The sequence below is a fragment of the Squalius cephalus genome (genome assembly GCF_949319135.1).
Source record: "Squalius cephalus genome assembly, chromosome: 2".
Classification (NCBI taxonomy): domain Eukaryota; kingdom Metazoa; phylum Chordata; class Actinopteri; order Cypriniformes; family Leuciscidae; genus Squalius; species Squalius cephalus.
In genome coordinates, this window is record NC_137123.1 from 23039337 (window position 1) to 23053540 (window position 14204).

The 14204-nt window shown below is 37.5% G+C and overlaps 1 protein-coding gene across 4 annotated transcripts in view; it reads left to right on the top strand.

Annotated features, from left to right (window-relative positions):
* LOC307154645 (uncharacterized protein) overlaps positions 1 to 13794 on the top strand; it is a 49188-nt gene extending 35394 nt beyond the window's left edge. For 2 of the 4 annotated variants that reach the window (XM_079864687.1, XM_079864686.1), the window contains exons 3-15: positions 7052 to 7617; positions 7860 to 7921; positions 8132 to 8301; positions 8487 to 8683; positions 8927 to 8988; positions 9190 to 9359; positions 9570 to 9739; positions 9983 to 10044; positions 11455 to 11624; positions 11970 to 12139; positions 12261 to 12319; positions 12521 to 12690; positions 13018 to 13794. In XM_079864687.1, the coding sequence (XP_079720813.1) occupies positions 7052 to 7617; positions 7860 to 7921; positions 8132 to 8301; positions 8487 to 8683; positions 8927 to 8988; positions 9190 to 9359; positions 9570 to 9739; positions 9983 to 10044; positions 11455 to 11624; positions 11970 to 12139; positions 12261 to 12319; positions 12521 to 12690; positions 13018 to 13103 (2114 nt within the window). In that variant the 3' untranslated portion in view covers positions 13104 to 13794. Of the gene's footprint in view, positions 1 to 7051; positions 7618 to 7859; positions 7922 to 8131; positions 8302 to 8486; positions 8684 to 8926; positions 8989 to 9189; positions 9360 to 9566; positions 9740 to 9982; positions 10045 to 11454; positions 11625 to 11969; positions 12140 to 12260; positions 12320 to 12520; positions 12691 to 13017 lie in introns of all 4 variants that reach the window. The other 2 variants (XM_079864684.1, XM_079864685.1) reach the window with 2 other exon arrangements.
* The last annotated feature ends 410 nt before the right edge of the window (positions 13795 to 14204 follow it).

Here is a 14204-nt window from a genome sequence, read left to right on the forward strand (position 1 = left end):
TTATATCTTTGATTTCATAGTAGGCCTACACTTTACAATGAGGTTTATTTGTTTATTATTCATATTAACTAACATTAACTAATCATGCAAAACAACTAAAAACATTACAGATCATGTACAAAGTAAAAAATCATCAATTGCCAGAAAGTATCCAAGGGTTGTTCACAGAAAGAGAATGCCAACATAAAGGGAACTTGTACAATTCAAAAAGAACATAGGACCAATGCAAAATACCATTGTATTTCAGTTAAAGGTGTAAATCTATGGAATAGCTGTCATGAGGAACTTAAAAAAAAATATGTGGGGCACTTAATAAGTTAAAGAAACTATTTAAAAAATAATGCACTGAAACTATATGAAACCATTTAAAGAATGTTAAATGAACAAGCTGCTTTTGTTGTATTTGGATTGTGCAATGGTATTGCACAGGAAATACTAATGTTTTTGTATTCTGTTTATATTTGTTTGTCAACATTATAATGATGTAAGACAATAATTATTTTTATTTTTTATTAAAATATGAGATGTTTTAAAAAGGTAGGCATTATAAGCAAGAGCTTCAGCCTACACCTCAGACTGTGCTGTTGTTTGTTAGCTCAACTGTGTCTGAAACTAAACTAAACATTTGTTAGGCTACTGTATAGGCCTATTTGTTAATCTTAGTTAATAATAATACAACTTTTAATTGTTTGTTCATGTTATGTCACAGTCAGTGCATTAACTAATGTTAACAAATACAACTTTTGATTTTAATAATGTTTTAGTAAAGGCTGAAATTAATATTAATTAAGATTAATAAATTGTGTAGAAGTGTAGTTCATTATTAGTTCATGTTAACAAATTTAACTAATGAAACCTTATTGTAAAGTGTTACTGATTTCATGATAGCTAACACTTTATTGAATACATAGGCCTACAATTTATAACATCAACATAACTAAACATGAATTCCTCATAATTACCGACTTGATTCTCTGTTTTGTTTGGTAAAGTAAATAATATTTAGTTATATTATCATCATTTCCGAGAGAGGCTCTCTGACCGACTGCTGCTCTCCATCGAGTGAGATATTCCAAATAATTGTGAGGAAGTCATTAAAATATATACAACACAACAGACAGACGGGTGCTGCTTTAAATACAGGTGATTTATTTTAAAAATAAATGTTTTTTTTTTAAAAGTGCCCTTTTTGGTCCTTCCGCCCCTGCCCCTGAGGAGGTCTGTGCACGCCACTGGTCTTAATATATCAATACCACGATTAGTTTTAACAGTGTATATCGACATAAAATATTACTTCAAAATAACCTACATGAATTATAGTTGTGTATTTATACTCGAGAATGCTTGGACGCGCTACCACAGCGCATGATCCATAAGGGAACGTCTGGCAATTCCACCAAGTGGTTAAAATGTATAATTTATTATAATATAATTTGATAAATAAAAATAAAAACCATTTGGTGAAATAGGGAGGTATTGGCACAATTCCACCTGTAATAAGTCAGCCTGGTCACTAGGAACCACAAGCTTTGTGACATGAAAAAAAAAACTTGATTTAGGCCTAATGTTTGTATAAAAAACAAATCTTGTACTGTGCATACAGGGAGCTATTGGCACAATTTCACCTGTTGTAAGTCAGTCAATAGGAACTACAACCTTTGAAACATGATAAAAGAAAAAAAAAGATTGTTTACTGTAAATACATGAAGGGTGTTGGAAAAAAGTGACCTGTATTAAGTCAGTCTACTATCAAAAACAATCAAGCTTTGGATTTTGAACATGTCTGTTTTTGAATGTTAAAAGTAATTTTAATTAATACAAATTATACGTTTTAACAACTTGGAGGAATTGGCAGACGTTCCCTCAGGGATCATGCGCTGTGGTAGCGCGTCAAAGCATTCTAGAGTATAAATATGCAGCTATAATGCACGTAGGTGATTTTGAATGAATAAATGTCGATATACAATGGTTAGCTACATACTGTTAAAACTAATCGGGGTGTTGATATATTTTTATAGACTGCTGACTCTCTAATGAACAATGGCAAGGAAAACTAACTTTTTCGCGCTCCGAGAGCCCTCTAGTGGTCGGGAGCTTTTCCGTTGTGCTGCGGCTTTATTTCGTTGTGTTGTAGATTTTCCGTTGTGTTGTAGCTTATTTCCGTTGTGTTGCGGCTTTATTTCGTTGTGTTGTAGATTTTCCGTTGTGTTGTGGCTTATTTCCGTTGTGTTGCGGCTTTATTTCGTTGTGTTGTAGATTTTCCGTTGTGTTGTGGCTTGTTTCCGTTGTGTTGTGGATTCATTTAGTTGTGTTGTGAACTTATGTTTGCTTTTTAAATTTCGTTGTGTTGTGCACTACTGGGCCACCGTAGGAATCAGCGATGAGAAGAAGAAAGCTATACACACGTGACAAAATTTTAGTACACCACCACCAATACCACACTACAAAAAGAATCATGTAAAACCCAGTAAACCCTGAGATTATTACTCGTGACAATAAAACAAAATATATGGATATGAGAATGTATACAACATAACTAAATTAACGATCTCTTACATATTTTCTAATTTCTCTAAAAGTTTCATTAAGTTTTTATTAAACATGGACCTTTATGTTCATTAAAAATACTTCTTATGCTATTTGTATGCTCATTTTTTAAATGGAAGCAACTCATTTAGATTTCGAGCTCGGCCAGATTCGGCTCGAAGTCGTTCATCTTCGGATGCGGCGCCGCGCGCGTTGTTACAAAAAATGTCGCGCACACCGCCAGGCGAAATTATGCCTTGTTTACGCCGGTTTCACACTGCACGCATTAGCAGAGCGTGAGCAGCGCAGGAGCAGTGCATATGGTGAGCGGGAGCAGGACACGAGCGTTTTGCTTTCACACTAGCAGCGTTTGTCAAGCGCGGCTGAACCGCGGCGTGTGTATAGACAGAGTAGCCTACTCTACAATCAGGGTAAGTTGGCATTGCTTTATTTCGTTTTCAAATACATTTAAGAGAAAAGACTTGTCAAGAAGCTTATTTTATTAATCATTTAATTTATATAACTTTTGGTTCGTCTTTGTTTTTATTGTTCGGGCAATAAGTTTGTTTTTGGACATTTGTTTTCTTTTTAAATTGCTGTTGGTAATTTGATTGACTGTTTAAAACACAATAGATATCATCAATGCGCTTTTTGGGTAAAACTGCGGTGTATTTTGGCCATGATCAATGCATTGTCACTTTAATTCAGCTAAAGCGGCGCAGCAAAAATAGACCAGGCGCCGAAACGATCGCTGCACTGCTGCTCCTGCTCTGCTCCTGCTACGCGCTGCCGCGCCGCCTCTGCGCGCAGTGTGAATGCACTCATTGAATAACATGGACGCCGAAAAAAATACCGCTGACGCTTGCGGTGTGAAACCGGCGTTACTCGACGCGTCCGCACGAGCGCGAAGGTGCGCGCGGCAAAAATTACGTCATTGCGGAGGGGGCGGTCGTGCGCGTTGGGTTCGCAAGACCCAATTTCGCCTGGCGGTGTGCGTGACATTTTTTGTAACAACGCGCGCAGCGCCGCATCCGAAGATGAACGACTTCGAGCCGAATCTGGCCGAGCTCGAACTTCTCACCACACCGGCACCCAGTTTGCACGTCTAAATGAGTTGCTTACATTTAAAAAATGAGCATACAATAGCATAAAAAGTATTTTTAATGAACATAAAGGTCCATGTTTAAAAAATGTTCACGAAACTTAATAAAATGTTTAGTGAAATTAGAAAATATGTAAGAGATTGTTTATTTAGTTGTTTTATACACATTCTCATATCCATATATTTTGTTTTATTGTCACGAGTAATAATCTCAGGGTTTAGCCTACTGGGTTTTACACGATTCTTGTGTGGTATTGGTGGTGGTGTACTAAAATAAACATTGTCACGTGTGTATAGCTTTCTTCTTCTCACTGCTGATTCCTGATGGTTCAAGGACAATTACTCGAGTCGCCCCCTGTCGTTTCAAAGAATAGTACAACGGCGAGCGCGTCAAGTATAAACGCCTCGTCCATTTGCGGAGGTGCGCGCGCAGTCTCCGGAGACTCGCGCTGCGGAGCCAGGCGAAAGTATAAACAAGTAGGCTTGTTTGAGATGCGCCTAGCCTTGCCTGAAATGTATGCGAGAGTAGGCGGCTGCAGTGAGAGGAGGAGTGAAAAAAGCGCAGGCAAGCCGGACAGTTACTCTCTTCTCGCAGTGGATCTGACACTTGTGAGATCAAAGATGGATATCGCGGGATTCACGGGAGTCACACTCTTGCACAGCGTTGCTAATAAACTGGATGGAATTTAAGTTCTGTTGCTTTTATATGAAAATAAATATAATGAACAAGACACCCAAAGTAGCCTACTTATTTAATTCCATTCCAAGTATGTTTATCATTTTTTTTTCTTTAATACAGACATATGTGGTTTTTTTAATTAATTTTTTTTATTTTTTTTAATAAAAATTACATTGCATAATCCATAGAGATCGCACTGTCAGATAGTTTGGGAATATTCACACATAACGTATACACAAAAAACATGATATCAGAGTTTTAAAATCAAACATTTAAAAAGAGAACAATACATCACGGTTGTTTAAACCAATGAACATTAAGCTGTGTCGTCAGTAAGTCGCTTCCCATCATGCTTTTGATCAGCGCAGTCGGTGGAGAGCAACTGCGCTCGACTGCAGAATCCGACACGTGCGCCTTACGGTCGCGAGAGTTTTTTGACATACGTCAGCATGACATCAGAGCAAGGCGGACCGCAATCGGACACATTTCTAACCGGCATGCATCTCGCGCTGATCACCGTTGATCGATTCTGCGCAGATTTTGCTCATCTCAAGCCTATTGGGTCTTGCGAACCCAACGCGCACGACCGCCCACACCGCAATGACGTCATTTTTGCCGCGCGCACCTTCGCGCTCGTGCGGACGTGTCGAGTATAAACCAGGCTAACCCCCAATTTCCACCGGCTGCGTTACGGCTGCATTACGGCTCCGGCACGGCGGCGGAGTCAATAGGTTTCCATTAAAGTCAATGAGTGTATTTCCACTGAATGCGGTACAGCTGCGTTCCGACTCCGGCGATCCGCAGCCCTCCGGAGCAGATACGCAGAGCTTCTATTTTTGCCGGATGCCGGAGAGCTACGCAGCACTACAGGGCAGAATGCGCAGGACAGGAAGTCGAGCAAAAAAACAGAACAAACCAAAACAAAATAAAAGATCCGGTTAATTTTCTAAATAAAATACACCGTGATCATGGCGGATCATATTTCCCTACACTACACCTTGAAAACGTCATAATATGCCATTCCTCATAACGTTCTGTTTATAGAAACTATATATCGCGCGATCATACGTGAATTTGCGAGATCTCGTGGGTCCTCGTGACTTCAGCTGTCAGTCATGGACGCAGCCGTTCCGCAACAAATCCGGACCTGGTGGTATTGACGGACGACGGAACACGGAGCTGTCACGCAGCGGAGCCGTTCCGCATCTGGTGGAAATTGAGGGTAACCCCCAATTTCCACCAACTGCGGAACGGCTGCGGATCCGCTCCGGAACGGCGGTGGAGTCAATAGGTTTCCATTAAAGTCAATGTGTGTATTTTCACTGACTGCGGAACGGCTGCGTTCCGACTCCGGCAATCCGCAGCCCTCCGGCGCAGATACGCAGAGCTTCTATTTTTGCCGGATGCCGGAGAGCTCCGCAGCAATTCAGCACTTATATCGCGCGATCATAAGTGAATTCGCGAGATCTCGTGGGTCCTTGTGACTTCAGCTGTCAGTCATGGTCGCAGCCGTTCCGCAACAAATCCGGACCTAGTGGGTATTGAAGGACGGCGGAACACGGAGCCGACACGCAGCGGAGCCGATCTGCAGCCGTTCCGCAGTTGGTGGAAATCCGGGGTAAACCAGGCTTAACCCTCAGGGGTTGACAAACGCGCAGGCAGGGATGGCCAGTATTTCAGATACATATATTTAAAATACGATGATATAAAGTCTGAATTGATGGAACTTTGTCTAAATCGTTTACATAGATGGGCCTATTTGTGGGGTACGCAAATTTATCCATGCAGCTTTTAGTGGGCAGAAATTATTGGAACGTTGGAGTGGAAAAAAAAGCACTAATGAATGATACACCACAAAAATCTTCAGCTTTTAGTTTTATTGTACATAAAAAATAATAATCAAAAATGGGTAAATAGTGTCAAATGAATCAAAATTAATTCTAATTTAAAATTTTAGATACACTTTCTAATTTTAATAAACTTTACTCATAAAATGAGTAAAAATCGACTGAAATAGGCCTATGTTGAAATAAAATGTCTTCGTAGGCTGTAAGCAATTTTAAACTACAAATTAACATTTATATGCCCTATATATCATAAAAACGATATGTTACAGACAAAATATGAATGTTTAGAGAAGATTTCGTTGACTAGTTTTGGATAGATTATATAATTTTTACTGTAAAATAAACTACTGCTACATCAAATAAGCTTTTGTTTACCAATTTCTGTTCATATGTTAAATATATAACATCGGATGATTTGTCAAAAATAAAGTAGGTATAGTGAATTTTCAACTAAGATGTTATTTTAGTGTTTGTTCCAATGTATATTCAAACTAATGAATCCTTAACTTTGGATTTAGTTAAATCCTTAACAGGATTTATGGGAAGTGTACCCGGTTCCGGCTGATCTATGCAGCCTAACATTGAGGAAGACTGTTCCAAAGTTTTGGTGCTAAATAGGAAAAGAATTATAAGAAAAGGACATAATTACAAGTATATTTACTCTTATTTAATCTAGCAGTTTAGCATTAATGTCCAAAATCAAAGTAATAAAGTAACTTTTTTTTCACTAAAGAGAGAGAGAATTTTAAAAATATATTTATATTTTATATTTGGATTGATCTCTTACTCTGCATTTGTCAGCCGAACTAACCGCATGCTGAACTATGATGGTAAATCTTCAGCATTAATTATGAGACACTTTTGTTGAACTTTGTCCCATTTTAATTTTACCCAAAGCAGCAACACTTGCAACAACATCTGCAACGAACCATACTGAAGCTCCAGTTTTGAACCAAACTGCAACTCCAGTGACGAATCAAACTACAACTCCAGTTACAAACCAAACTGCAGCTCCAGTTACGAATCAAACTACAACTCCAGTTTTGAACCAAACTGCAACTCCAGTGACGAACCAAACTACAACTCCAGTTACAAACCAAACTGCAGCTCCAGTTACGAATCAAACTGCAACTCCAGTTACGAATCAAACTGCAACTCCAGTTACGAACCAAACTGCAACTCCAGTGACGAATCAAACTACAACTCCAGTTACGAACCAAACTGCAACTTCAGTTTTGAACCAAACTACAACTCCAGTTACAAACCAAACTGCAGCTCCAGTTACGAATCAAACTGCAACTCCAGTTACGAACCAAACTGCAACTCCAGTTACAACAGTCTCTGCACCTGCTAAAGTTGCACAGATTAATTTAGGCTTCAGTATTGCTCAAGAATTCAAGGACATCTACTCCGATCTCAGTAATCCTGAGACCAAAGAACTGTCAAATAGCATCACCACTGAGGTAATATTTTCTCCTATGAGGCATGGATGTTGATTGCAATAGCAGTAGACTCTGGTAATGCTGTGTATTGGCAATATTAAAAATAGATACCACTGGTGATTACACGCTGAATAGTTTGCTAAATACTTGCTTTTTATCCGATTTAAAACTACATATCCTGCAGAGAAATTTTATCTGAAAAACAGAAATGCTTATTAGCAAGTAAAATGATATTTATATGATTATTTATCTATGTGTTCCAGTTTTCTCAAGTTTACAGGAAGCGTTTTCCAAAATTCTTCCGCATGTTTATTCGGAAGTTCAGGTAACAGTACATTTATTTGTAGTCATTACCAAACACCTTGTTATTAACATAGATGGATATATACATGATTTGTTTAATCAGTGATTGCTTTCCCGACTGGTTTAGTTTATCAGTTTGTTAGTCAAGTGACCATTTGATTGTTCCATTTGGTCTTTCAGTTGTTTGTTAGTTAATTATCTGACTGTATTTCAACATGGTTGATCTCCACAGCAAGGGCTCCACTGTGACTGATTCTGTCCTCGAGTTTGACACCACGAATGGCACTAGTCCTAATGTGACAGACTTGAAAGACACCCTTGTTAAGGCTATCGAGAATGGAAATTTCAGCTTCACAATTAATAGCTCATCCATCAATGCTACTGATATCACAGACACCAATGGTCAGTGTATTTACAGATTTATTTTTTTCCTGTTAGATACTTGTCTGTTACATTGTGAACCCTTTAAAGGAAGGACATAGACATAATCATTCTTGTTTGATGATAAACACACACAAACACACACACACACACACATTTTATGAGATACTTTTGTTGAACTTTGTCCATTTTAATTTTACCCAAAGCAGCAACAACTCCAAATACGAATCAAACTGCAACTCCAGTGACAAGTCAAACTTCAACTCCAGTTACAACAGTCTCTGCACCTGCTAAAGTTGCACAGATTAATTTAGGCTTCAGTATTGCTCAAGAATTCAAGGACATCTACTCCGATCTCAATAATGCTGAGACCAAAGAACTGTCAAATAGCATCACCACTGCGGTAATATTTTTCTCCTATAAGGCATGGATGTTGATTGCAATAGCAGTAGACTCTGGTAATGTTGTGTATTGGCAATATTAAAAATAGATACCGCTGGTGATTACATGCTGAATAGTTTGCTAAATACTTGCTTTTTATCCGATTTAAAACTACATATCCTGCAGAGAAATTTTATCTGAAAAACAGAAATGCTTATTAGCAAGTAATATGATATTTATATGATTATTTATCTATGTGTTCCAGTTTTCTCAAGTTTACAGGAAGCGTTTTCCAAAATTCTTCCGCATGTTTATTCGGAAGTTCAGGTAACAGTACATTCATTTGTTATTCACCCTGTTATTAACATAGATGGATATATCCATGATTTGTTTAATCAGTGATTGCTTTCCCGACTGGTTTAGTTTATCAGTTTGTTAGTCAAGTGACCATTTGATTGTTCTATTTGGTCTTTCAGTTGTTTGTTAGTTAATTATCTGACTGTGTTTCAACATGGTTGATCTCCACAGCAAGGGCTCCATTGTGACTGATTCTGTCCTCGAGTTTGACTCCACGAATGGCACTAGTCCTAATGTGACAGACGTGAAAGACACCCTTGTTAAGGCTATCGAGAATGGAAATTTCAGCTTCACAATTAATAGCTCATCCATCAGTGCTACTGATATCACAGACACCAATGGTCAGTGTATTTACAGATTTATTTTTTTCCTGTTAGATACTGGTCTGTTACATTGTGAACCCTTTAAAGGAAGGACATAGACATAATCATTCTTGTTTGATGATAAACACACACACACACACACACACACACACACACACACACACACACACACATATTTTATGAGATACTTTTGTTGAACTTTGTCCATTTTAATTTTACCCAAAGCAGCAACAACTCCAAATACGAATCAAACTGCAACTCCAGTTACAACAGTCGCTGCACCTGCTAAAGTTGCACAGATTAATTTAGTCTTCAGTATTGCTCAAGACTTCAAGGACATCTACTCCGATCTCAATAATGCTGAGACCAAAGAACTGTCAAATAACATCACCACTGCGGTAATATTTTTCTCCTATGAGGCATGGATGTTGATTGCAATAGCAGTAGACTCTGGTAATGTTGTGTATTGGCAATATTAAAAATAGATACCACTGGTGATTACACGCTGAATAGTTTGCTAAATACTTGCTTTTTATCCGATTTAAAACTACATATCCTGCAGAGAAATTTTATCTGAAAAACAGAAATGCTTATTAGCAAGTAATATGATATTTATATGATTATTTATCTATGTGTTACAGTTTTCTCAAGTTTACAGGAAGCGTTTTCCAAAATTCTTCCGCATGTTTATTCGGAAGTTCAGGTAACAGTGCATTTATTTGTAGTCATTACCAAACACCTTGTTATTAAAGTGTAAGTTGCAGGTTCAATTTTTCACGAAGATAATGCAATGTGTTTATTAAACATAAAGATAAGAACCGCCCACCATTGTTTTTTATACCAAAATGCTGATATAATATGAAAAGTTGGCACTTTTAACAGTGGTTTTAACCGCTCCCGCTCCCCTCCACTAGATGGGGCGTGACGTCATAAGAGGAACTCACTAGTAGAGTTACCGTACGCTAGCAGCTATAGATGCCTTACATAACTGCAGAAAAGTTGGTTGTATGTTTTATTTGATAAAAAAAATTATGGATAAAATAACTCCATTGTAAACATACTCGTGTGTGCTGACTTCAAGGGGACCGTGATCCTGCCTGAAATGAGAATAAGCTATTCGCAAAACAAACGGGTTCAGGCACGTCAGATCAGCCGGTCGCAGCTCGAGCTGTTCCACTAAACTCCAGAACGCGTTCACTTCACGGCAGCACACACTCTCCACTGCTGATAGCCCACACAAACACAGTGATGGGGACATCGATCTCTCTTTTTCTTTTCTGACAATAAACATCGCTAATTAAATCGTGAGAAATTGATAACGCGTGGATTGAGGAATGACGTTTGAGGCGTCGATGAGACTAGCGATTGATGCCTGTGCAGTGTGTGCATCTCTAACGTTGCAGCTCTGATTTGGACTGACTTACTGTAAGTAAATAATGTCTTCAGTTCAGTCGTTGTCCCTCCTTGCTATTCTACATGACGGCAATATTTTGAAAAGACTTGCTTGTTCCGTTATATTATCCGGGTTAAGTTTGCACCAGGCTAGACTACAACGTAGCTAACGTTACTCACCAGGACACTTGGCCAACCCTCCACTAATTCTCCTCACACCAAGCATTAATAACTCTTTGAGTGCCATGGCTGCCCTTTCTCACACCTGACCAGTTAAAAATTGTAGGGCTGTGGTCCATAAAGAATTTGATGGTTTCCCACATCCTCAGTCGTTCTCCAAATATCCATAATACAGTAGGAATCTAGCGGAGTATGGGTTGCGAGTTCCTCTTGTGACGTCATCACCCAGTAACTGAAAAAACACGCTACCGTTGAAGAAACCCCAATAAATGTTATTTTAACGCATTTTAAGACAGAAATAATTAAATATATACATATAGAGCACTTTAATTTACACATTAATTGGCTGTGGTGGTTAACCTGCAACTTACACTTTAACATAGATGGATATATCCATGATTTGTTTAATCAGTGATTGCTTTCCCGACTGGTTTAGTTTATCAGTTTGTTAGTCAAGTGACCATTTGATTGTTCTATTTGGTCTTTCAGTTGTTTGTTAGTTAATTATCTGACTGTGTTTCAACATGGTTGATCTCCACAGCAAGGGCTCCACTGTGACTGATTCTGTCCTCGAGTTTGACTCCACGAATGGCACTAGTCCTAATGTGACAGAAGTGAAAGACACCCTTGTTACGGCTATCGCGAGTGGAAATTTCAGCTTCAGAATTAATAGCTCATCCATCAGTGCTACTGATATCACAGAAACCAATGGTCAGTGTATTTACAGATTTATATTTTTCCTGTTAGATACTTGTCTGTTACATTGTGAACCCTTTAAAGGAAGGACATAGACATAATCATTCTTGTTTGATGATAAATACACACACACACACACAAACACACACACACACACACACATGTACACACACACACACACACACACACACACACACACACACACACACACACACACACACACACACACACACAATCTTGTAGGAGAAGCAAAATGCTGTCTTCATGGTTGAGATTTATTGTATATTGGTAAGCCTATACAAAGTATTATTGAATTGTGACCCATTTTCCTTTAATTCTGCCCAAAAAATGGAACAAAAGGGACGACCACTGCTAATACTTCAACTCCGACTCAAGCTACAACAGTCTCAGCAGCTTCTAATCTTACAGACTACAATATAACCTTCAAACTGAACGGCATTTTTACAAATGACCTTTCAAATAATGAATCTGTTGGAGCCACAAAGCTGGCAAAAAATATCACCTCTGAGGTAATTGTTTTGTCCTTTAAATAATAGTTAAAATATTTCAGTTGAAAAACAATTTGAACATTTCTCTAGTTTTTCATTATAAAATTAAATCTCTCCTGAACTGTTTATTCATTTATTATAGCTTGATGGATTTTACAAAGGTTTTAAGAACTTCAAGCGCTCGTTGGTTTGGAGGTTCAGGTAAGATGTTATAAAATTCTAAAAACAGTCAATGCTCTGTAAACTTGCATCATCACAGCTTGTTTAAAAAAAAATTGTTTTACATGTGTTTATTTATTGGTTGATTGAGTAGTTAAATGTATAGTTGCGTATAAGTCATTAGTACATTTGTTGCGTTACAGTTTTTCCAGTTATTAATTTATGAACATTGTCTCCTCTCAGGTCTGGCTCTATTGTGGTAGATGGTCTACTTGGATTTAACAATAGTCTTGCCAATAATCCTACTGCGTCAGAGCTGGCTAAGGGTCTTGCTGAAGCTGTTAGAAATGGAACAGTCAAATTACCAATTGATCCAACAACTATCGTAGTTACAGATTCCTCAGGAGTCGCTGGTCAGTATGCATTTATTTTTTTGTTTTTGTGCAATGATTTATACACAATTTCTCTACAAGTGTGACAGCACTAAATAATAAATAAATCATACAGAAAATAAATGTCAACCCTTAGAGAAATATGAGTAATATGAGAATGAAAGAGTATGAGTAGTGTGGGCTATTGTGTTTACAGTCAGCAAACGCAAACTGAATGAATGAATGAATGAATGAATGAATGATGAAGGATTGGAAGTCCATAAAGGGATTTTAAGGTGTTTCCAAAGACTTTGTTTACTGGCCTGAATTAATCAATAATTAATGTGCATTTCATTTAATTTTTTACAGCTAACAGGTCTCCAGTCCTGGCTAGTATGCTCACAGCTTTGTGGATGACCCTAGCGTCACTTCTTTTGTCAGCTGTGATGCACTAATCACAAAAATCATGCTACTAAAACATGACTGTGACTGACATCTCGGATATTTTTGGTCAAATTACAAAGCAAAAGAGTCAAGTTATAATCTAGCTGTAACATTTATGGTCTTTCTTGCCACATATAGAGTCTGGTGATACAAAAGGTATGTGTGAGTTATCATTTTTTTTGTTCTGTGCTTTACAAAAAGCAAATTTTTTCTCTGTACACTGCGCTGGAGAAATAATGAGGATCGGTTTATTGAAGCCAAATCTGAACATTCCTCTATGCTGCAAAAATGGCACAGGTGCCAATGTATTAGTTAGATGCTGAAGATCTATATACATGTATATTTTGTAACCAGGGTACACATGTGCAATCTATATATTTATTCTTTGAATAATAGAAATGAAAAAAATGTTCTTATAAATCTGAACATTCCTCTATGGAACAAGTGAAATGTATATTTTAAGGTAATAATGTGATTCAGAACTGACATTTTTTCTGACTTTTTTTCTTCTTTTCAGTAAAATATATCTTCCAATGTATTAATTAGATGCTGCGTATCTTACAACAAAGGTACACATGAGCAATCTATGTATTTAATCTTTGAGTAATAGAAATGAAAAAAGAAAATTCTGATAAATGATCTGTATCATGTTGTATGAAAGTATGTTTAATAAAATGAAGGGTGAATCCTGTTTCTAATTTCATTTCTTTGCTTCAAGTATACTTTATGAACAAATTTAAGGTTATTCAACTCCAACTTTGACTTGTGACAAGATAAGCTGGGATCCAGGCTGTTCTCATATCATTGAAATTACTTTTAGAAAACATCAGGTCACTCACAATATTGTATAACAAATGCATTAAAACAGGACATTTACTGTCCAGTAAATCTTGTATATTTATTTACAAATATTTAAAACTCCTTAAATCTGAATACAAGGACTTAAATCTCCCTTAATTTTTACAAGCCCTACTGATCGGTTGTCCCAGTATAAAAATAAATTTCGGATTTTCGAGTGGAAAAATGTTTTGCTATGTTAATGCTAGGCTGGAAATCCAGACCTAAATCTGAAAGATTAATGGTCTGGCATGGACTAATGAAAATCGTCCAGC